This window comes from Oncorhynchus kisutch, linkage group LG7 (genome assembly GCF_002021735.2).
Source record: "Oncorhynchus kisutch isolate 150728-3 linkage group LG7, Okis_V2, whole genome shotgun sequence".
Classification (NCBI taxonomy): Eukaryota; Metazoa; Chordata; class Actinopteri; order Salmoniformes; family Salmonidae; genus Oncorhynchus; species Oncorhynchus kisutch.
In genome coordinates this window covers 14,094,712-14,119,425 of record NC_034180.2, presented here as the reverse complement: position 1 = coordinate 14,119,425, position 24,714 = coordinate 14,094,712, and the positions used below count along the sequence as shown (strand labels likewise).

At 42.5% G+C, this 24,714-nt stretch overlaps 1 protein-coding gene across 1 annotated transcript; it reads left to right on the top strand.

The window, feature by feature from the left end:
- The first annotated feature begins 11,345 nt into the window (after positions 1-11,345).
- LOC109894220 (serine/threonine/tyrosine-interacting protein A) lies at positions 11,346-20,400 on the top strand. The gene is made up of 11 exons (XM_020487524.2): positions 11,346-11,566; positions 11,947-11,979; positions 12,127-12,180; positions 13,060-13,157; positions 13,267-13,327; positions 16,395-16,431; positions 17,991-18,030; positions 18,180-18,230; positions 18,346-18,418; positions 18,605-18,698; positions 19,842-20,400. The coding sequence occupies exons 1-11, from the start codon at positions 11,507-11,509 to the stop codon at positions 19,913-19,915; spliced, it is 675 nt and encodes a 224-aa protein (XP_020343113.1). The 5' UTR covers positions 11,346-11,506; the 3' UTR covers positions 19,916-20,400.
- The last annotated feature ends 4,314 nt before the right edge of the window (positions 20,401-24,714 follow it).

The following is a 24,714-nucleotide window of genomic DNA, read 5'->3' as shown; positions in this document are numbered from 1 at the left end:
TGATAATTTATATTGTATTCAAATTAAAACAAGTAATTGAAATACATTAGACAATGGCTAATCAGGAGGCAGAGAAGGTGTTGAAAACATTGAAATCAGCATTAGAGACCAATGGAGGAAAAGAGGGAAAAGATTGGAGAAAGAAAGGAGAAAAATTATACAGACGATGGATAGAAGAGGGCAGTATTGCCGCGCCCAACGGACTCCCAGACGAAGGGGAGCCTGGTAGAATGCTGGAAGCGCTGAAGTGTAAAACATACAAAACCTGTTCCGAGTGGAAACAGGGAGGAGAACCGAGTAAGGGTAAAATCAAGGAAGACATGGAGAAGGCTAAATTGAAGGAACGCATAGGACTGGCTATGCTGGAAAAACTCAAGAAAATGTGCACGTATGAAAACCCACCAAAACCACAGGGAGGTAGACTATACCCGGAACTCCCTAAAGTGCCACCACCCTATGATAGTCCACGAATAATGGCACCTGTACTGGATCGCTCAGCCACAGTAAACTACCACAAAAGACCAGATGATGGCAGCAGTGGACAAGAATGGTGCCTGGCGTCAGAGGGAAGAAAAGAAGAAATACAGGCTCTGGTGGAAGCTGCCAGAGAGCTGAGCAGAGGAGTGGCTGAACTAAGTAAAGTACAGATGGAAGGAGGAAATATGAGCATAGACAGCAGGAGTGAAAGTGGATCCTCGGAATCAGATGGACTGAAACAAGCCTGACAAATACCCAAGAGGAAGAAGAGGAGTGGACGAGAGTATGGAATGAACTCCAAGACAAACTCAGAAAGGAGGAGGGAGCAGTGAAAATACTGGAACGGACCCTGAAAGACATGGAACGGATTGAAATAAGGCGTAAGGAACAGACTAAGCTGAATCAATGCACACCGACATCAGGGCCAGGTGTACATTTCATCAGGCTGGGTACGCACAGCCAAGGAACAGAGGAATATGAGGATGGTGAAGACACACCCCGGGTTGGGCCCCCACAGTGTGAGCTTGACCAAAGATTCATCTGTGGCGTATTTGAGGGGGGCCTATGGGATCAACAGTCCTCTCCCGCACACCACACCAGGAGTAAGACCAAACAGGGTGGTGCTAACATGATGCCACTAATACAACTACCTGGTGGACAAACAGTATACAAACATTGGGCTCACAGGGACTTGCAGACTCTAGTAGAAGCCCTGCCGCTACCAGAAGAGTCTGAATGTAGGTGGGTGAAGGCCTTTGAGAGCCTGACTGCAGCGGATGAACTGACAGTAGGAGACATGGTGGCTGTCATGAATAGATCCATGGGGGACCAGGAATGTTGTGAACTCATGAATGATGCAGGGATGAGAGGGTTGTTTGCCATAAAGACTCCATTTGATCAATACCACAATGGGATGTGGACTGCCATCAGGAGGAAATACCCCACTCAACCCAGACCCTAGAAGAGGATGAAACTGTGCCGGTTTATATGAAAAAAAAGCCAGGATCCTGTGGAGACAGGCCTGGAATGCTGAGCCAGATAAGAATGAGATGAAACATCTATTTCTGGAACAGTGCATGAAAGGGCTGCCGGACCAGGTGCGCACAGAGTGTGAAAAAGTGGTGCGGATCACTGCGAAGAATGTGATGGAATTCACTGAGATTGCTCAACACCATGTGGAGAGATGGAGAGAAGGAAAAAGGAAGTAACTGCCCAGTGTTTCCAGATTTCTATGAAATATGACCTATAATTAATTACATTCAATATGATTGAAATTGTTTTCCTTACAAAAAAATAAAATACAATTGTATTCGTCACATGCTTTGTAAACAATAGGTGTAGACCAACAGTTAAATGCTTACTTGCGAGCCCTTCCCAACAATGCATAACATTTCAATTAAGTATGTTAAAGAAAGGCTTGTCTGTGTTAGAATGGGGTGGGCATAACCCAACAACAGAATGATATGGACGTATACCAGTCATTCAAAATATTAATGCGAGTAGACCGCTGATTAGCCATCTCATTCTCATGACCCTTGCATCTTCAAATAGTTGAAACAAGTTTACAAGTCTGTTTACAAGTTTCACTAATTCATGCCTTGGCCACAAATATGATCCAACAACATTATTTGGGTATGAGTTACATGAATATGAACTTTTAAAAATGAGTTTTTTTACTGGGCAGTTACTTTAAGAACTTTGTCCCATAGAGCTGGGTTTCCCAAACTTGGTCCTGCCCCCCTTTTTGTTTTTGCCCTAGCACGACACAGAAATCCTTATCTAGCTAGGGCAAAAACAAAAATGTGCACCCAGGGAGAGCCACAGGACCGAGTTTGGGAAACCCTGCCGTAGAGTATTGTAGAGAGAAACATTTGTAAAGTCATTTGTAAACTGGGTTGAGTCACTGATGTGATCTTTCTGTCTGGGTTGGCGCCCCCCCCCCCCCTTGGGTTGTGCCGTGACGAGATCTTTGTGGGCTATACTCGGCCTTGTCTCGATGGTAAGTTAGTGGTTGAAATTATCCCTCTTGTGGTGTGGGGGCTGTGCTTTGGCAAAGTGGGTGGGGTTATATCCTGCCTGTTTGGCCCTGTCCTGGGGTATCAGCGGATGGGGCCACAGTGTCTCCTGACCCCTCCTGTCTCAGCCTCCAGTGCTGCAGTAGTTTGTGTGTCGGGGGGCTAGGGTCAGTCTGTTAAATCTGGAGTACTTCTCCTGTCTTATTCGGTGTCCTGTGTGAATTTAAGTATGCTCTCTCTAATTCTCTCTTTCTCTCGGAGGAGGACCTGAGCCCTAGGACCATGCCTCAGGACTACCTGGCATGATGACTCCTTTCTGTTCCCAGTCCACCTGGCTGTGCTGCTGCTCCAGTTTCAACTGTTCTGCCTGCGGCTATGGAACCCTGACCTGTTCACCGGATGTGCTACCTGTCCCAGACCTGCTGTTTTCAACTCTCTAGAGACAGCAGGAGAGGTAGAGATACTAACAAAAGCCAACTGACATTTACTCCTGAGGTGCTGACTTGCTGCACCCTCGACAACTACTGTGATTATTATTATTTGACCATGCTGGTCATTTATGAACATTTGAACATCTTGGCCATGTTCTGTTATAATCCCTACCCGGCACAGCCAGAAGAGGACTGGCCACCCCTCATAGCCTGGTTCCTCTCTAGGTTTCTTCCTAGGTTTTGGCCTTTCTAGGGAGTTTTTCCTAGCCACCGTGCTTCTACACCTGCATTGCTTGCTGTTTGGGGTTTTATGCTGGGTTTCTGTACAGCACTTTGAGATATCAGCTGATGTAAGAAGGGCTATATAAATACATTTGATTTGAATAAAATGTCACCCAACAAAAAATATATGCATGGGAAGGTACCCTTGTTTTGTAGGAAAGGCTTTCTGTCTGAATTCTATAGGCAGTCTTCATGGACACACACATAGGTACAGGTGAGTCCGATCTCTCATGCTGGGCCTTGTCAAAAACATAACATGAACATTTGTTAAACCACGAAAACAAAGAATATCATGCCTTTTAAATGTCAAGTCATTCTCTTTTGGATTTAGCAATAGTGTATTTTTCCTCTGACCATGTTCTATGATTTCTATGCGTCATTTCAATTGTAATAACTTTGTTACATTTCATGCTATTATGTAGAGGTAATGTTCTCCATCCCTGAACTTCACTGGCTTTTTGATAGACCGCAAACTCGTAAAAAGTATAATAAAATGTCACCCTCCACAACAACAAAAAGATATGCATGGGAATGTACCCTTGTTTTGTAGGAAAAGCTTTCTGTCTGAATTCTATTGGCAGCATCATAGACTGGTCAATCTTCATGGACATACAGCCAGTCTCTGCTTGTGGACGGGGCCTCAGGACAACACAGAAAAACATTCCAGCTTTAATTCAAACTGTCTGAAAATGATGGAATTGTATTGAGCTCCTTGCAGGATTTCAGATCTCAAGTCATATCTGCACACACAGATACTCAAACATACAGCACAGACTGTTTTCACTTCTTAGCTCCATGGAAGGGGTCCTAATCCACGGCAGGACTCATTTCAGAGGCTGAACTCTTCTCCTTTCTTGAAAGAGACTCATTTTAAAGGCAGTGTCCTCTTCTCTCTCTTCACCTAAAGCGACTCTTGATATGTACCTACCCTGTGAATGCATATGCAGTAGATCATGGGCGGAATCTTCATCTTAACATTTTCCAATGCTTGTGTCTCTCTGCTACTTGTGCCATGCCTTGCCATGTTGTTCAGTCACACATCATTATACTGTATGCACACTGTACAGGAAGTATTTGTCTTAGGACAGCACAAATTATTCTAACTGACACTAACTTTAATGTCACAGCTGCAAAGGGAATTAAATTGCATCTTACTATACATTTATGTATTTTGCATGTTTCTTGACTGTATGTTTGTCTGTTCTACGTCACCATCTTCATCATCATGATCACCATCATGTATGTACAATATGTAATTACTAAAATATCGTATGGATGGTTGTATGTAGAGTTAGGCCTATTGATACAGTGGACTAGTGAAGTTCATTGTAACTGAGTCTATTCTAATATACCTGCTTGCTTAATTCTCGCGAGTCCTTCTCCTGTTTGTTTTTTTACACAGAGCAGTTGAGAACACATTACATGGTGAGCAGAAAATGCCGGCATCTGATGCTGAGTTTGAATCTGATGGCACTAGCAAAGATGAGAATGAAGGTGACGACAATACTGGACGGACAACAGTCACTGAAGGACAGATAAAGAGAGCTCAAATCACAGTTAAAACAACATCTAGTAAGCCTACTACTAATAGATTTTTAGTATAATAAGACAAATACTTCAACTAGGCCTACTTCACAGTTTGTAGTAGCAGCATGGTTTAAGGATAAGAAGATGTACCTGGGAGATCTGTTTTGATGTTAAATGGTGAATAATCTGTTGGGTAAAGTGAAAACTTTGAGGTTGACGAGAACTGGAATTCTGTAGATTTTTTGTGTCGGCAGAACAAAAGGAGTATGCGTTGCGCCTCACCAGAATCAAGGAGAAAGAGGTGACTGCCATCGGAGCAGAGCACCATTGAAGGGTGTTTTTTCTGGAGTCTCTGTGGAAGTTGAGGCGGAGAAGACCAATATGAAAATGTCTGGAGTGTAGTTGGGAGTGAGTATAAAGCAGACGGCACGGGTCAAAATGTTGATTTATGGCCCTGTGTCCAGATGACGCGTACATGTCCAAATATGGGCATCCGGCCAGGACATCCTGTTCCTGTTGTCACGTGTTAGAGGGTGTGTTATTTTATATCTATATTACATCTATTCCTTTGAAGTTGTCATGCTGATTGATGTCTAGGTACCTGGTTGAACTGGGGGGTTCTGTGTTTGAACTTTTGAAAGAGTATGGCCACACACCCCTGTTTTATTGCCCGTAGGATTGCTATCTATGAAGCAGGAATGTGTGTGTGTGTGTGTGTGTGTTAGAAACAAGGTCCCTTGGCATTGTGTACATTTCAAGCTTTCAACAACAATAAAACAGTCATCTAAATAATGTTTCTCAGCCTAGCACTGTTGAGTTTCCTATTTAGTTATCTTTATATGTACATGCACAGAGCTTCCAGGTGGTTCCAGCCTATGGATGTTCGGTGCATGTACACCAGGGAGATTAGAACCTAAACAAGATTTTTTAAATAAAACCCAGAATATTAAACATAAAAATATGTCTCCTAGGCCAATTCTCGGGGTGCTGTGCGGCTCATGTCATGAACCCAATGACAAAAGCCTGGAGGATGTTTTGCGTGAGACCCCAGAATGTTTTAAAGGAGTTTTGGGTACGAGTGAGGGACATATGTCTTACATTTTCCAACCTGAGGAATCTACGGTTAAGATATTCACAGAGAGCGGCCCCAAACCCCTTTATCGGGCAGAACCCGGGGGTTTTTCTCCAGCGCTAAGGATGAGAGAATGGCTTAAGATAAGACTCGCGCTGTGTCAAATTTAACAGGCCTTGAGCGCTTCAAGTTTACCCGGATATGCGCTGGAAGAACTGGTCTGTGGACGAAGTGATCTGATGGCCCTAAGAATCGCTTCAATGGCATATACCCCTGACTCCAAAGTGACCATTTTAGCATGTGAACAATTTGATAGTGCAAATGCGACGAAATCTGTCAGTTCATATGTATTTTCCAAAGCATGCAAGGATGTAAACTTTTTTTTATGCCTGTGTTAAGTTTTAAATGGCGTGATTATCATATCTTCAGAACACTTATGAATAAGCTGGACAGTCTTTTCCAAAATCGTGAACAATTACGGCGATGGCTGAGGTTATCGTTGAGACAAACACAGGACTCACAAGCCAGAAGGAGGATCTTTCCCTAGAGTGAAAACGTCCGGAGCTTTGATGGAGCGGGCAAGCGTCTTTGCGATGGTGAATTGGAAACGGATAATGGTCAGGGCTAACCAGCCCCTTTATCTGTAAGAAATAGTAAAAATGTTTAATTATAACGTGTGTTAAAATGTATGTACTAAATATTTTGAATTAAATCATTGGTTTTAAAAATGTATCTCACCCTTTAACGAAAGGGGAAACTGTCTTTTCTCTCACGCCCTGGTCTGTCGCAGAGAAATGCAATGTCTTAAAAAAACGATGTATTATTTTATAGTCTTTCCTTACAATGGTATGTTATAAACATTACTGGTTATTAAAGTTTGTAATGATTTACAACTGTAGGCCTCCAATGTTTTTACATAAAACACTCATGGCGCATGTTTAAATATTAGTAAAATTGGGTAATTAATGAACCTATGTCTTAAAAAAGTTTGTACTAAATATTTTGGAATTAAATAAAAGGAATTTAATAAAACAGTGTCTCACCCTTTAACGATAGGAACATGTATTTTACATCATCACCCCGGTCTGTTGCGAAGAAAAAAGACACGGAAAATCAGGGTGCGTGAGTGAGTGTGCGTGTGACGGGCCAGCAGGAGTGTGTGTTTCAAAAACAAAGGGGAGGGGTGTGTGTTCAACAATGCCCAGGCATCTGCACTCCCAGGCCCTTTCTCTCTGTAGGGGATCGTTTGAAACCAAGGTTTGCACTATCGTGCATGCAGCATGTCCAGATATCTGCCGAACCCCCCGGGGTTAAACATTGATATTTCTAATTAGCGCCCGGTGCCCCCACCCCGGTTGTAGACAAAATGTCTCGACATCCCCTCCTGTTGTTTGAATTCACTGCCTTTGTTCTCTAAACCAAATATACAGGGTGTTAAATACATGATATCTCCCCAAAAAAATGCCCACCATGGCCCTGTAAACTCATTCCGTACTTTCTCTAGTTAGGGACACGAACGCGGAGCGAGTCTAGTGGAGCATATACTTTAACACTATGTTAGCACAGCTTTAGCTTCAAGCCCACAGGCCAATGGCCCCGAATATTTATCGGCCAGGACAGATAAAAAGATAGTCTGTGAATCCCGCCTAATGGATATTTCTGAAGGCTACTGGACATAAGTGATTGGGAAGCGACTGTTAGACGGGGATTCTCAGAAGCAAACTGCGCCCTGTCCTTTACGTAGCCCTTCACCATCACACAATTTTCGGCATAAGTCCCAAAAAAACGAGAAAAAAAATCCACAATGATATTGATATATTAAAAAACTAAAAGTGTGCACTCTGAACGACTTCGGAAGAGCAGATGAAACAGATGCTATTCTACGTTTTTGTACTAACGTGTACATACATAGAGAGCCAACACATCAAGATCTAACAGGGATGAGTGGCGATTCATAGTACAACAGGCGTCTTCTGTAACCTGCAATACGTGTTAAATATGTCATATGCAAAACCATAAAACTCTGACAAGAAAACAATGAAAACCTTAACACGACTACATGCATTGCCATTATTTTAGTTTCCATCCACCAATGGTTGAATTTGGTACTTTTTCTTTGTACATGCACCAAGCCTCCAAGTGGCTGACAACCGTATGGTCTCAACGAGATTACATACCCCCACTCGGAGACGATCCTGTCGACGGTTCAATAGAACCTTTTTTTAACCTTAAGTTTTGCAGGTTCCGATAACTTTTTGCAGTAAAAATCATGGTCCTTATCTTTGATATTATACCAGCTATGGGGGTATGTAATCTCGCTGAGATTACAATAACAATAAAATAACAATAGCGAGGCTATATACAGGGGGTACAGAGTCAATGTGCGGGGGCACCGGTTAGTCAAGGTAATTGAGGTAATATGTACATGTAAGTAGAGTTAAGTGACTAGATAATAAATAGAGAATAGCAGCAGCGTAGGGGGGCAATGCAAATAGTCTGGGTAGCCATTTGATCAGCTGTTCAGGAGTCATGGGTTGGGGGAAGAAGCCTTTTGGACTTAGACTTGGCGCTCCGGTACCGCTTGCCCTGCGGTAGCAGAGAGAACAGTCTATGACTAGGGTGGCTGAATTCTGACAATTTTCAGAGCCTTCCTCTGACACCGCATGGTATAGAGGTCCTGGATGGTAGAAAGCTTGGCCCCAGCAATGTACTGGGCCATACGCACTACCCTCTGTAGTGCCTTGCGGTCCGAGGCCGAGCAGTTGCCATACCAGGCAGTGATGCAACCAGTGGTGCAGCTGTAGAACATTGAGGATCTGAGGACCTATGCCAAATAGTCTCCTGAGCGGGAATAGGCTTTGTCATGCCCTCCATTGTCTTGGTGTGTTTGGACCATGATAGTTTGTTGGTGAAGTGGACACCAAGGAACTTGAAGCTCTCAAACTGCTCCACTTCAGCCTGTCGATGAGAATGGGGGCTTTCGGCATAAGTCCCAAAAAAACGAGAAAAAAAATCGCTTTTTCCTGTAGTCCACAATCATCTGCTTTGTCTTGATCATGTTGAGGGAGAGGTTGTTGTCCTGGCACCACTCGGCCAGGTCTCTGACATCCTCCCTATAGGCTGTCTCATTGTTGTCGGTGATCAGGCCTACTACTGTTGTGTCATCGGCAAACTTAATGATGGTGTTGGAGTCATACCTGGCCATGCAGTCATGAGTGAACAGGGAGTACAGGAGGAGACTGAACACGCACCCCTGAGGGGCCCCTGTGTTGAGGATCAGCATGGCAGATGATCTCTCCTTACCATATAGGGTGGCCCGTCAGGAAGTCCAGGATCCAGTTGCAGAGGGAGGTGTTTAGTCCCAGGGTCATTAGCTTATTGATGAGCTTTGAAGGCACAATGGTGTTGAACGCTGTGCTGTAGTCAATGAATAGCTTTCTCACATTGGTGTTCTTTTTGTCCAGGTGGGAAAGGGCAGTGTGGAGTGCAATAGAGATTGCATCATTTGGGGATCTGTTGGGGCGGTAGGCAAATTGGAGTGGGTCAGAGCCGATGTAGTACGATTCAAACTTAGTCCTGTATTGACGCTTTGCCTGTTGGATGGAGGAGAGCATTCGTCGGAGGGTATAGCAGGATTTCTTATAAGTTTCAAGGAGTTCCGCTCAAGCTCCTTGAAAGTGGCAGTTCTACCCTTTAGCTCAGTGCGACTGTTGCCTGTAATCCATGGCTTCTGGTTGGGGTATGTACGTACGGTCACTGTGGGGACGACGTCATCGATGCACTTATTGATGAAGCCAATGACTGATGTGGTGTACTCCTCAATGCCATCAGAGGAATCCCGGAGCCAGCCTCTGACTGTGGTGGTATGTAAACAGTTGCGAAAAATGCAGATGAAAACTAGTGTGGTCTACAGCTTATCATGAGATACTCTACCTCAGGTGAGTAATAGCTCGAGACTTCCTTAGATATCGTGCACCAGCTGTTATTTACAAAATACATAGTCCGCCACCCTTTGTCTTACCAGAAGCCGCTGTTCTATCCTGCCGGTGCAGCGTATAACCAGCCAGCTGTATGTTGATAGTGTCATCATTCAGCCACGACTCCGAGAAGCATAAGATATTACAGTTTTGAATGTCCCGTTGGTAGTTTAATCTTCTGAGTAGGTAATCTATTTCATTGTCCAAAGATTGCATGGTTGCTCGCAGAATGGAAGGAAGTGGGGGTTTATTCGATCGCCTACGAATTATCAGAAGGCAGCCCGCCCTCTGGACCCTTTTTCTCCACCTCCTCTTCACGCAAATCACGGGGATGTTCCCGAGAAAGCAGTATATCGTTCATGTCGTGCTCATCAGACTCATGAATAGAAAAAAGGATTCTGCCAGTCCGTGGTGAGTAATAACGGTCCTGATATCCAGAAGTTATTTTCGGTCATAAGAGACTGTAGCGGCAACATTATGTACAAAATAAGTAAAACAATAAGTTACAAACAACGCAAATAAACAAAAAAAAATACAATTGGTTGGGGGCACGTAAAACGTCTGCCTTCTCTGGCTCCATTGTTATGAAGGAAGTAGATATTTTGGCATTTATTGCTATGGCGATAAACTGCAGAAGTAGATTAGGAGGCCCTTATGGAGTCAGAATTTTCTGACCTCAGCTGATCAAGACTCACCTCCAACAACACATAAAACTTCACATAACTCTGCCCCAAAACAATTACAAACGATCTCAACCACTGGCATAGGGGCTTTTTAGGTGAGCACTGATGCCACCCTGTGATAAGCAGTGCCCACTTCGCAAAATATTTATCGCCTCTCCGGGGCGCTGTTGCAGTGACGCATCATTCAAAAAAAGAATCTAACATAAATCATGTAGCAGATATAGTATATATCTGTAGAAAGAGTATGTGGCCTTTTCTGTAGCCTACAGGCTGTAGATAAAATCTATGACAATGTAATGAGAGATAGTTTTTACATCATGCAGGTTTCTCTGATCAAATAGCCTAAACTAAATGGCGCCCATCAAATAAAAAAAGTGCTGACATGTTATTAACAAACAACATGCCCTAATAACAGGACAGGTCAAAGTAAAAGGGAAAATATGGAATGGACATACAGGCCTGAGTAGGGCTCTGAGTGTGTTTTGAGGGACTGAGGGTTTTACGTTTTTGCTTTGTATTTAGTTTTTAGTGAATTCCATTTTACGTTTTGGATATCCCTTTTTTTATTGGTCATCCGGGATCCTTGGGACATCCCTACCCTAACCTTAACCATAATCCTAACCCTGACCCTAATCTTAACTTTTTTAAATTTCAAATTCAGTGGGAGGATGTCCCAATGAACCAGACAGCACCAAAGCTTTTTTAATTTCCAGCATCCAGTAGTGTGCGGAAATACACCGTTTGCCCTAAAACATCACCTGAGAAGAAGAATGGTTTCCACTAGTTACCATGAAAGCAACCCGTTTTAGTCTTAATTTAAATTTATGTTTTAAGAAGATAAATTGTAGAAATAGGCGTGGTTTATGACTTTGGACTAATGACGAACGACATCTACGTAACTTCGGTCACGTGACTCCTCCGAGGGAGCAGCATGGCGGACATGAATACGCAACCTCAAAACAAACTCCTGCAATTATACACTTAGCAAACCACGAAAACCGTGCGACAGGCCTAGGCCACGTCCGCCTGAGGTCACTGCAACATGGACGAGGATAATAAACTTCAGTTCCCGTCCCTTCCTGCGTCAAAGGATGACCTATTGGTAAGCGCTAGCATGCAAGCTAACGCAAATAGCAAATCATGAACAATTTAGCTAACTTGCGAGCATACTCAAAAACAGCCCGTAACATGAACAAATTACTCTAATAACATGTAATCGCACTCGCTAAATTGGACTTTTAGCTAAATGTAATCATGTATGAAGCATTTTTCAAATGTTTGTTTGCTAGTTTGCTAACTAGCTAACCACATATCGCCAGTCGAAAGAGTTCAGCTGGCTGTCCCATTGGCAAGTGTAGCTTATGCTCGCTACAATAACACATCCAGGTAGGGGTATCTTGTGGCCGATGACTACTGACCGGCTAGAGAACTAGCTAACCAGTCAGTTAACATATTCCATTGATTTTCTTATCTATTCCACAGGACTGGGCGTATCCAATGAGAAGAGAGATGCAGGTACCGTTTGCTTGTTGCCCTTTTGTCCCCAAAATTGAATTATTGTAAGGGGCACCAAAAGTGACTGCTGCTGAGTGATTAGCTATAGTAGCTAAATCATGTAATCTCATAATGATGTACCTAAAACCTGTTCATCTGTTGTTTTAGGAAATTCTACCAGGCCTGTTTTTAGGTCCCTACTCAGCTGCTATGAAAAGCAAGGTAATTTGGTATCCCGTAAATCTGCTGGGGTGGCTGTTCTTATCTGCTGAGGGCAGGTGTGGGTGCAGGCATTTGTTCCAGACTAGTCAAGCAGAAACTGTTTACTGTTTAAGAACCAAACGGAATGAAACTAAGAGGAAACTACCGAAGTAATTTTTATTTAACCTTTTTTAGCTAGACAAGCCAGTTCAGAACAAATTCTTATTTACAATGACGGCCTACCCCAGCCAAACCCGGACGATGCTGGGCCAATTGTACGCCGCCCTATGGGACTCCCAATCATGGCCGGATGTGATGCAGCCTAGATTCGAACCAGGTACTGCAGTGATGCCTCTTGCACTGAGATGCAGTGTCTTAGTCCACTCCCCCCATAAGTAACGCTAATTTGCAATAGACAACGTTTTGCAACAGAATTGGCGTAATGGTTACACCCCTGATTCAACCTGTCAAATCTTGACTATAGACTGGGTTTAGTTGATTACTAGAAGCAGGTGTGTTTCTGCTTGGCTAGATGAAAAGCCAGAACCCACACCGGCCCTCTACGTTGGTCATCGAAACACTGAAGGTCCTCAGCACGGTTTTCCGATAGTGATGGAACTTATGCTTACAAGTGTTTTAATGATCCTACAACGCGCCGAAAAACAAACTATGTGTGTCGTTGGAGCATGTGTTGATACTGATAGGATCGAAAGATAAGCAGGGCTGCTCTCTGATCAACCTTCTCCATTCAAATCTTACCTTGAAATTATAATTATTCCACAATATTAATGACGGATCAGCTCCTAGAGAGATGATTTTGGGAAATCGTGCCCTGGACTATAAAAATAACAACATATTGTAGAAACTCAAAGTTAACTCAACTCTTTTGGTCTCTTTTAGCTTTCTGTCCTTGAAAGACAGGGGATAACGCACATGGTGTGTGTCCGCCAAGATATCGAGGCCAATTTTATAAAGCCCAACTTCCCACATAAATTTAGGTAAGCGACAAACTGAGAACAGGTACTTGTAGTGTTTATAACTCAGCCAATGACATCTCTCACTTAATTTATCAGCTAATTAATGTGGCCTGCTTTCTTCTGTTTTCAGATACCTCGTTTTAGATATTGCTGACAATCCTGTGGAAAACATAATTAGATATTTCCCTATGGTGAGTTTCAGCATGTGGTGGATAATGTCACATAGTATTTCAGTCGGTCAATAAAAAAAGTGGTCAGCTGAAGCAGATGCTAAGCTACAGGACTGTTTTGCTAGCACAGACTGGAATATGTTCCGGGATTCTTCTGATGGCATTGAGGAGTACACCACATCAGTAACTGGCTTCATTAATAAGTGTATCGATGACGTCGTCCCCACAGGGACTGTACGTACAATTGAAGTCGGAAGTTTACATATACTTAGGTTGGAGTCATTAAAACTCGTTTTTCAAAAACTCCACAAATTTCTTGTTAGCAAACTATAGTTTTGGCAAGTCTACTTTGTGCATGACACAAGTATTTTTTCCAATAATTGTTTACAGACAGATTATTTCACTTATACTTCACTGTATCACAATTCCAGTGGATCAGAAGTTTACATGCAATAAGTTGACTGTGCCTTTAAACAGTTTGGAAAATTCCAGAAAATTATGTAATTGCTTTAGACCACGCAGCCGTCATACCGCTCAGGAAGGGGACATGTTCTGTCTCCTAGAGATGAATGTACTTTGGTGTCGAAAAGTGCAAATCTATCCCAGAACAACAGCAAAGGACCTTGTGGAGATACTTTTGTACCGGTTTCCTCCAGTATCTATATCCACAGTAAAACTTGTCCTGCATCATGTTGTGGGGGTGCCTTCTGCAGAAGGGACTGGTGTACGTCACAAAATAGATGTTATCATGAGGAAGTAAAATTATGTGGATATATTGAAGCAACAGCTCAAGACATCAGTTAGGAAGTTAAAGCTTGGTCGTAAATGGGTCTTCCAACTGGACAATGACCCCAAGCATACTTCCAAAGTTGCGGAAAAATGGCTTAAGAACAACAAAGTCAAGGTATTGGAGTGGCCATCACAAAGCCCTGACCACAAGCCTATAGAAAATTTGTGTGCAGAACTGAAAAAGCGTGTGTGAGCAAGGAGGCCTAGAAAACTGACTCATTTTACACCAGCTCTGTCAGGAGGAATGGGCCAAAATTCACCCAACTTATTGTGGGAAGCTTGTTGAAGGCTACCCAAAAAGTTTGACCCAAGTTAAACAATTTAAAGGCAATGCTACTAAATACTAATTGAGTATGTAAACTTCTGACCCACTGGGAAAGTGATGAAAGAAATAAAAGCGGAAATAAATAATTCTCTCCACTATTATTCTGACATTACACATTCTTAAAATTAAGTGATCCTAACTGACCTAAAATAGATTTTTTACTAGGATTAAATGTCAGCAATTGTGAAAAACTGAGTTTAAATGTATTTGGCTAAGGTATATGTAAACTTCCGACTTCAACTGTACATACCCCAACCAGAAGCCATGGATTACAAGCAACATCCGCACTGAGCTATTGGGTAGAGCTGCCGCTTTCAACGAGTGGGACTCTAACCCGGGAAGCTTATAAGAAATCCCACAATGCCCTCAGAAGAACCATCAAACAGGCAAAGCGTCAATACTGGAATAAGATCGAATCTTACTGATGGATTACCAGGATGTGTACTCCGAGCATGCGCTGACCACCTGGCAAGGGTCTTCATTGACATTTTTTAACTCTCCCTGTCTGTAATACCAACTTTTTTCAAGCAGACCACCATAGTCCCTGTGCCCAAGAACACTAAGGTAAAACTGCCTAAATGACTACCGACCCATAGCACTCACGTCTGTAACCATGAAGTGCTTTGAAAGGTCAGTCATCGCTCACATAGACCCCATTATCCCAGAAGCCCTAGACCCACTCCAATTTGCATACCGCCCCAACAGATCCATAAATTATGTAATCTCTATTGCGCTCCACACTGCCCTTTCCCACATGGACAAAAGGAACACCTGTGAGAATGCTATTCATTGACTACAGCTCAGCGTTCCACACCATAGTGCCTTCAATGCTCATCACTAAGCTAAGGACCCTGGGACTAAACACCTCCCTCTGCAACTGGATCATGACGGGCCACCCCTGGGTGGTAAGGGTAGGTAACAACACATTTGCCACGCTGATCCTCAACATGGGGGCCCCTCAGGGGTGCGTGCTCATTCTCCTCCTGTACTCCCTGTTCACTCATGACTGCATGGCCAGGCACAACTCCAACACCATCATTAAGTTTGCCGATGACACAACTGTAGTAGGCCTGATCACCGACAACAATGAGACAGCCTATAGGGAGGAGGTCAGAGACCTGGTCGTGTGGTGCCAGGACAACAACCTCTCCCTCAACGTGATCAAGACAAAGCAGATAATTGTGGACTACAGGAAAAAGAGGACCGGGCATGCCCCCATTCTCATCGACGGTGCTGAAGTGGTGCAGGTTGAGAGCGTCAAGTTCCTTGGTGTCCAGTACACCAACAAACCATCATGGTCCAAACACACCAAGACAATCGAGGGCACGACGAAGCCTATTCCTGCTCGGGAGACTGAAAATATGTGGCATGGGTCCTCAGATCCTCAATGTTCTACAGCTGCACCATTAAGACTGGTTGCATCACTGCCAGGTATGTCCTGCTCGGCCTCTATACCAGGCGGTGTCCGAGGAAGGCCCTGAAAATTGTCAGAACCAGCCACCCTAGTCATAGACTGTTCTCTTTGCTACCGCATGGCAAGCGGTACCGGAGTGCCAAGTCTACGTCCAAAAGGCTTCTTCCCCCAACCCATGACTCCTGAACAGCTGATCAAATGGCTACCCAGACTATTTGCATTGCCCACCTACACTGCTACTACTATTTATTATCTATGCATTGTCACTTTAACTACTGACATGTACATATTACCTCAATTACCTTGACTAATCGGTGCCCCCGCACATTGACTCTGTACCTGTACCCCTGTATATAGCCTCGCTATTGTTATTTTACCACTGCTCTTTAATTATTTGTTAGTTATTTTTCTTTTTTTTTACTTAACCAACAATGCAGTTAATTTTTTTGTTATGGGCTTATAAGTAAGCATTTTTGTCCGTATTCGGACAAAATTGTGACTACAATTTGATTTGATTTTCCCTGTCATGTTAAAATGTATATATTTTCCTCTCTCCACAGATTAAAGAATTTATTGATGACTGTTTAGCCAGTGGAGGTAATAAACATTTCTTTAATTGAATAGTATCTTGTCTTTAGAATTTAGTTGCAATAAACTGTGCGTACAACAGTGTGCGGGTACTTTTACTTCAATGTTACATACTTCAATGTTACATACTCTTTACAATATACACTACTGTTCAAAAGTTTGGGGTCACTTAGAAATGTCCTTGTTTTTGAAAGAAAAGCAACTTTTTTTGTCCGTTTAAAATACCTTCACATTTATCAGAAATACAAGGTAGGCATTGTTAGTGTTGTAAATAACTAGTGTAGCTGGAAACGGTTTATTTTTTTATGGAGTATCTACAGAGGCCCATTATCAGCAACCATCACTCCTGTGTTCTAATGGCACGTTGTGTTAGCTAATCCAAGTTTATCATTTTAAAAGGCAAATTGATCATTAGAAAACCATGTTGCCTGTTTGAAGGCTGTTCAATGCGAGAAATTGCCAAGAAACTGAAGATCTGGTACAACACTGTGTACTACTCCCTTCACAGAACAGCGCAAACTGGTTCTAACTACAATAGAAAGAGGAGTGGGAGGCCCCGGTGCACAACTGAGCAAGAGGACAAGTACATTAGTGTCTAGTTTGAGAAATAGACGCCTCACAAGTCCTCAACTGGCAACTTCATTAAATAAGTACCCGTCTCAACGTCAACAGTGAAGAGGCGAATCTGGGATGCTGGCCGTGTAGGCAGAGTTCCTCTGTCCAGTGTCTGTGTTTTGCCCACCTCTTCTTTTTATTGACCAGTCTGAGATATGGCTTTTTCTTTGCAACTCTGCCTAGAAGTTCAGCATCCCGAGTCGCCTCTTCATTGTTGATGTTGAGACTGGTGTTTTGCAGGTACTATTTAACGAAGCTGCCAGTTTTAGGACTTGTGAGGCATCTGTTTCTCAAACTAGGCGCTCTAATGTACTTGTCCTCTTGCTCAATTGTGCATTGGGGACTCCCACTCCACTTTCTATTCTGGTTAGGGACAGTTTGCGCTGTTCTGGGAAGGGAGTAGTACACGGCGTTGTACCAGATCTTCAGTTTCTTGGCCATTTCTTGCATGGAATAGCCTTCATTTCTCAGAACAAGAATAGACTGATGAGTTTCAGAAAAGTTATTTGTTTCTAGCCATTTTGAGCCTGTAATCGAACCCACAAATGCTGATGCTCCAGATATTCAACTAGTCTAAAGAAGGCCAGTTTTATTCCTCCTTTAATCAGAACTACAGTTTTCAGCTGTGCTAACATAATTGCAACGGGGTTTTCTAATGATCAACATTAGCCTTTTAAAATTATAAACTTGGATTTGGACTTGGACTTGCCATTGGAACACAGAAGTGATGGTTGCTGATATTGGGCCTCTGTATGCCTATGTAGATATGCCATAAATCAGCTGTTTCCAGCTACAATAGTCAATATCAACATTAACAATGTCTTCACTATTTCTGATCAATTTGATGTTTTAATGGACAAACAATGTGCCTTTCAAAAACAAGGGGATTTATAAGTGACCCAAACTTTTGAACAGTAGTGTATCTTGACTCTGTCCTTGTCTTGTTCACATAGGAAAGGTACTAGTTCATGGAAACGCAGGGATATCAAGAAGGTTTGTCACATCTCATGTTATAGATTAGATTTTTAATAGATCCTTAGTGTTTGAAAATACTCTTCTTGCCTGCTTGAGTATTGATCTTGCTTGATCTTCCTGTTAGACAAGTATTACTCTAAATCACAATTATTGTCTTGTCCTTTCAGCGCTGCCTTAGTTATTGCATACCTTATGGAGACATTTGGCATAAAGTACAGGTAAGACCATTCAACAAACCAAGCGGGTTTCATTTATTGCAGAGACACTGTCCAGATGCATTGTGACCAAATATCTAGTAACATGTCCTTCTGAAATGTGCTGGTTCTTCTACAGGGATGCTTTCAGCCACGTTCAGGAGAGGAGATTCTGCATCAACCCTAATGTGGGCTTTGTGCATCAATTACAGGTAGGGTCCTGTGTATCAAGTCGTGAACTCATAATCTTTCAAACAGCTCTGATCACTGAGATTACATGAGGCATATTCAATGGTTTTCAACTTTACAAATGTGTCAGATGGATGTCTGCTTGATACAAGACATTTCTGTCTGAATGGTTTGTAATGCAGCGCTCCATCTCTTGATGTGTTTTCCAGGAATATGAAGCGATCTACTCAGCTAAACTAACCATCAAGATGATGTCACCAATACAGCTGGGCAGATCGTTCTCCCTGCATGCTGGAATGCCAGGTCAGTGTGTGCATCTTCCATTCGTGTTACAGTTACAGGAACCTGGGCTCATTCCACGCTTACCATACACGTCTGTGTCACCGTGGGTGCATTTTAAGATGACTTACCAACAGCCTAGAAAGTCCTCGATTGCAGTCGGCGGAGGTTCTTATGTACAGACAACACATTTAGTGGTTTTCCAACCGCAAAGCTCATAGCAACAGGGCAGCGTCAAAATACCCACCGTTGTTCAATAGAGGTTTTAGTTAGAGAAGAGTTTATTGTGACATTCTACCACCCTATATCGTCCAACAACACATTAAGAACACTCTCAAACTAAATATCATATTGTGGTAAGAGGTCTCTCAAATATCACATTTGTTTGGATCCACTATAGCAGGGGTACTCAAGTACTGTTTGAGACGTTCCGGTCACACACCTTTCCTAGGTGGCAAACCCCCAACTCGAAACCCATGCGACCCAAACTGTTCACAGCCCTGTTGGCGGAGATAGAATTATTCATTTTAAAGCTAATTTCCCGCAATTCTACACATTTTCCATGCCTTATGAGTTTATATGATATCGGGTTGAAGTCCGACCGCGGTCTGCCAGTAGAGTATATGGAGCTTATAAATCGTGGCAAATTATTCTTATTCAGGTTCATGTAGGTCAAGCTAAACACCCTAATTAATGATTGGGGGACAATTGTGCTTTCCACAATAGCTGCAGGGTGCAGTGGATGAGGAGCAACTGCAGAGACTTGAAGCGACTTAAATCAAAACGGCATGACCGCCAATCATGTGGTTTATGCAGTTGACATGTAGGCTCAACTTTTATCCCTGTATTGCAATATGCATTGAAAGAAGTTGATCAGCAACTGAGCAGAATTGATGCTCTCATAAGTGCCCAAAGATAAGCGATTCTTTCCCATGAAATTCAGGTGTTTACACAAAGTTTATTAAAGGGATACTTCGGTAATTTCCTACTTACCCAGATTCAGACAAACTCACAGATACCATTTTTATGGCTCTGCGTGCAGTTTGAAAAAAATGTAAGGTAGCATATTGTACCGAAGTATCCCTTTTAAGTTCACCACCAGTCACTGCTATCTTTCCCTTTCTTTATTTCTGGATGTTTGACCCTGTGAATGTCTGTACTTCTCAGGCAGCCTGAAACGAAGCCTGGAAGAAGATGAGGACTTCGGGGGAATGCAGGTCACTGCTGCACAGAACGGATAGGTTTATTATGCAGATAGCGGTGTCTTTGCATACAGTGCACTCTTTTAAAAAAAACATTTTTATTGGGATTAAAAATGTGAATATTCAACTTTTCTAAACGGGACGGGTGGGGGGGATTGGGTTCGCTTCCTGACGTTTGAGACCAAAGGGAGGGGGGGGTACAGTTTCATAAGTATTTTTTTTTGTTGTTGCTGTATGCACTGTTTTTTGCAGTTTTATACTATTTAAAGCATTTTGCATTTTCAGCGGGACAGTATTGCAATAATGCACTTTTGATACTTGATTTGTTATTTCTCGCCAGAAGGTGGCAGTTGGCGTAAGGGACAGTAATAGAAAGTCAATGCCCTATGGAGAGATGGAGGCCCACATTTGGGAGTGTTGGACAGAGATCAGGCTTAAAATGTGATGGTATTTAAATGAAAGGGAGAGAAAAAGCGTGCCAGAGAATTAACGACCCACTGGTCAATAAACAGACGGCTAACATGCCTGTTGTACTGTCATTTCTAGATTATCAACTTAACACTATTATGGAAGTTTACGTAAAAGTCAATGCACCCAAGTAGTATAAGTCAGTTTTTTTTTGAGCAATAGACAAAGTAACAACCAGTCGAATGTTTAAAAAGTATTTATTTGCATTTTACATAGAATGTATTCTTATAATTAAATGATAAAATACAAATGTCTGCAGTTAAGACTACTGAAAATAAGGTTGAATAAATAAGCTTTCACTACAATTACATTTAATTTACCCCACACAAATATACATGGCAATTCTTTGATATCTGATACCAAATGTACTGTAGCTATGTAGTTTATGGGACAGAATTTCCTCCTCACTTTACAAACTTCCTGAGGGCTGAAATAACCAGTAACTAATACAACCCATGTCAAATCAAATTGTATTTGTCACATGCGCTGAATACAACCGGTGTACAGTCGTCGCCAACGGTTTTGAGAATGACACAAATATTAATTTTCACAAAGTCTGCTGCCTCAGTTTGTATGATGGCAATTTGCATATACTCCAGAATGTTATGAAGAGTGATCAGATTAATTGCAAAGTCCCTCTTTGCCATGCAAATGAACTGAATCCCCAAAAACATTCCCACTGCATTTCAGCCCTGCCACAAGATGACCAGCTGACATGTCAGTGATTCTCTCGTTAACACAGGTGTGAGTGTTGATGAGGACAAGGCTGGAGATCACTCTGTCATGCTGATTGAGTTTGAATAACAGGCTGGAAGCTTCAAAAGGAGGGTGGTGCTTGGATTCATTGTTCTTCCTCTGTCAATCATGGTTAACTGCAAGGAAACAGATGCCGTCATCATTGCTTTGCACAAAAAGGGCTTCACAGGCAAGGATTATGCTGCCAGTAAGATTGCATTTAAATCAACCATTTATCAGATCATCAAGAACTTCAAGGAGAGCGGTTCAACTGTTGTGAAGAAGGCTTCAGGACACCCAAGAAAGTCCAGCAAGCGCCAGGACCGTCTTCTAATGTTGATTCAGCAGCGGGATTGGAGCACCGCCAACACAGAGCTTGCTCAGGATTGGCAGCAGGCAGGTGTGAGTGCGTCTGCATGCACAGTGAGGCGAAGACACTTGGAGGATGGCCTGGTGTCAAGAAGGGCAGCAAAGAAGCCAGACTGATATTCTGCAAAAGGTACAGGGATTGGACTGCTGAGGACTGGGGTGAAGTCATTTTCTCTGATGAATCCCCTTTCCGATTGTTTGGGGCATCCGGAAAAAAGCTTGTCCGGAGAAGACAAGGTGAGCTCTACCATCAGTCCCGTGTCATGCCAACAGTAAAGCATCCTGAGACCATTAATGTGTGGGGTTGATTCTCAGCCAAGGGAGTGGGCTCACTCACAATTTTTCCTAAGAACACAGCCACGAATAAAGAATGGTACCAACACATCCACCGAGAGCAACTTCTCCCAACCACCCAGGAACAGTTTGGTGACGAACAATGCCCTTTCCAGCATGATGGAGCACCTTGCCATAAGGCAAAAGTGACAACTAAGTGGCTCGGGGAACAAAACATAGATATTTTAGGTCCATGGCCAGGAAACTACCCCAGACCTTAATCGCATTGAGAATTTGTGGTCAATCCTCAAGAGGCGGGTGGACAAACAAAAACCCACAAATTCTGACGAACTCCAAGCATCGTTTATGCAAGAATAAATAGGCTGCCATCAGTCAGGATGTGGCCCAGAAGTGAATTGACAGCATGCCAGGGTGGATTGCAGAGGTCTTGAAAAAGAAGTGTCAACACTGCAAATATTGACTCTTTGCATCAACTTCATGTAATTGTCAATAACAGCCTTTGCCACGTATGAAATGCTTGTAATTATACTTCAGTATTCCATAGTAACATCTGACCAAAATATCTAAAGACACTGAAGCAAGAAACTTTGTGGAAATTAATATTTGTCATTTTCAAAACTTTTGGCCATGACTGTAGTCCTTACCATGAAATGCTTACTTTACAAGCCCTTGACCAACAATGCCGTTCAGGAAATAGTAAATTGGGGGGGGGGGGGGGGGCGAATGGAAGAATCACATATGTATACAGTTGAAGTCGGAAGTTTACATACACCTTAGTCAAATATATGTAAACTCAGTTATTCACAATTTGACATTTAGTCCTGTTTACAGTCAGATTATTTCACTTAATCACAATTCCAGTGGGTCAGAAGTTTAAATACACTAAGTTGACTGTGCCTTTAAACAGCTTGGAAAATGTCCGAAAATTATGTCATGGCTTTAGAAGCTTCTGTTAGGCTAATTGACATAATTTGAGTCAATTGGAGGTGTACCTGTGGATGTATTTCAAGGCCTACCTTCAAACTCGGTGCCTCTTTGCTTGACATCAAGGGAAAATCGAAAGAAATCAGCCAAGACCTCAGGAATTTTTTTGTAGACCTCCAGAAGTCTGGTTCATCCTTGGGAGCAATTTTCTAAATGCCTGAAGGTACCACATACCAACAATAGTATGCATGTATGAACACCATGGGACCACGCAGCCGTCATACCGCTCAAGAAGGAGACGTGTTCTGTCTCCTAGAGATTAACGTACTTTGGTGCAAAAAGTGCACATCAATCCCAGAACACCAGCAAAGGACATTGTGAAGATGTTGGTGGAAACCGGTACAAAAGTATCTATATCCACAGTTAAACAAGTCCTATATCGACATAACCTGAAAGGCCGCTCAGCAAGGAAGAAGCCACTGCTCCAAAACCGTCATAACAAGCCAGGCTACGGTTTGCAACTGCACATGGGGACAAAGATCGTACTTTTTGGAGAAATGTCCTCTGGTCTGGTGAAACAGAACTACAAAAATATAAGCTGAAATAAATAGTTCTCTCTACTATTATTCTGACATTTCACATTCTTAAAATAAAGTGGTGATCCTAACTGACCTAAAATAGGGAATTTTTACTAGGATTAAATGTCAGGAATTGTGAAAAACTGAGTTTTAAATGTATTTGGCTAAGGTGTATGTAAACTTCCGACTTCAAATTTATGTGTATTTAATCCTAGTAAAAATTCCCTGTCGTAGGTCAGTTAGGATCACCACTTGAAGAAGTTTACATATACTCAATTAGTATTTGGTAGCATTGCCTTTAAATTGTTTAACTTGGGTCAAACGTTATGGGTAGCCTCCCACAAGCTTCCCACAATAAATTGGGTGAATTTTGGCCCATTCCTCCTAACAGCTGGTGTAACTGAGTCAGGTTTCTAGGCCTCCTTGCTCGCACACGCTTTTTCAGTTCTACCCACAAATGTTCTATGGGATTGAGGTAAGGGCTTTGTGATGGCCACTCCAATACCTTGACTTTGAAGCAATTTTGCCACAACTTTGGAAGTATGTTTGGGGTCATTGTCCATTTGGAAGACCCATTTGTGACCAAGCTTTAACTTCCTGACTGATGTCAATATATCCACATAATTTTCCTACCTCATGATGCCATCTATTTTTGTTTCAGTGCACCAGTCCCTCCTGTAGCAAAGAACCCCCACAACATGATGCTGCCACCCCGTGCTTCATGGTCGGGATGGTGTTCTTCGGCTTGCAAGCCCTTTTTCATCCAAACATAACGATGGTCATTATGGCCAAACAGTTCTATTTTTGTTTCATCAGACCAGAGGACATTTCTCCAAAAAGTACAATCTTGGTCCCCATGTGCAGTTGCAAACCGTAGTCTGGCTTATTTTATGGCGGTTATGGAGCAGTGGCTTCTGCCTTGCTGAGCGGCCTTTCAGGTTATGTCGATATAGGACTCGTTTTACCGTTTCCTCCAGCATCTTCACAAGGTCCTTTTCTGTTGTTCTGGTATTGATGTGCACTTTTCGCACCAAAGTACGTTCTAGGAGACAGAACGCATCTCCTTCCTGAGCGGTATGATGGCTCCGGGGTCCCATGGTGTTTATACTTGCATACTATTTTTTGTACAGATGAACGTGGTACCTTCAGGCATTTGGAAATTGCTCCCAAGGATGAACCAGACTTGTGGAGGTCTACAATATTTTTGGTTGATTTCTTTTGATTTTCCCATGATGTCAAGCAAAGAGGCACTGAGTTTGAAGGTAGGCTTTGAAATACATCCACAGGTACACCTCCAATTGACTCAAATTATGTCAATTAGCCTATCAGAAGCTTCTAAAGTCATTACATAATTTCTGGAATTTACCAAGTTGTTTAAAGGCACAGTCAACTTAGTGTATGTAAACTTCTGACCCACTGGAATTGTGATACAGTGAATTATAAGTGAAATAATCTGACTGTAAACCATTG

Bases quoted from the DNA above. Each gene is read 5' to 3' on its own strand.
- LOC109894220 (XM_020487524.2), top strand. From the start codon at position 11,507: ATGGACGAGGATAATAAACTTCAGTTCCCGTCCCTTCCTGCGTCAAAG. The intron at 11,980-12,126 runs GTACCGTTTGCT...CTGTTGTTTTAG, and splicing joins CAATGAGAAGAGAGATGCAG to GAAATTCTACCAGGCCTGTT. The intron at 18,231-18,345 runs GTAAGACCATTC...GTTCTTCTACAG, and splicing joins ACATTTGGCATAAAGTACAG to GGATGCTTTCAGCCACGTTC.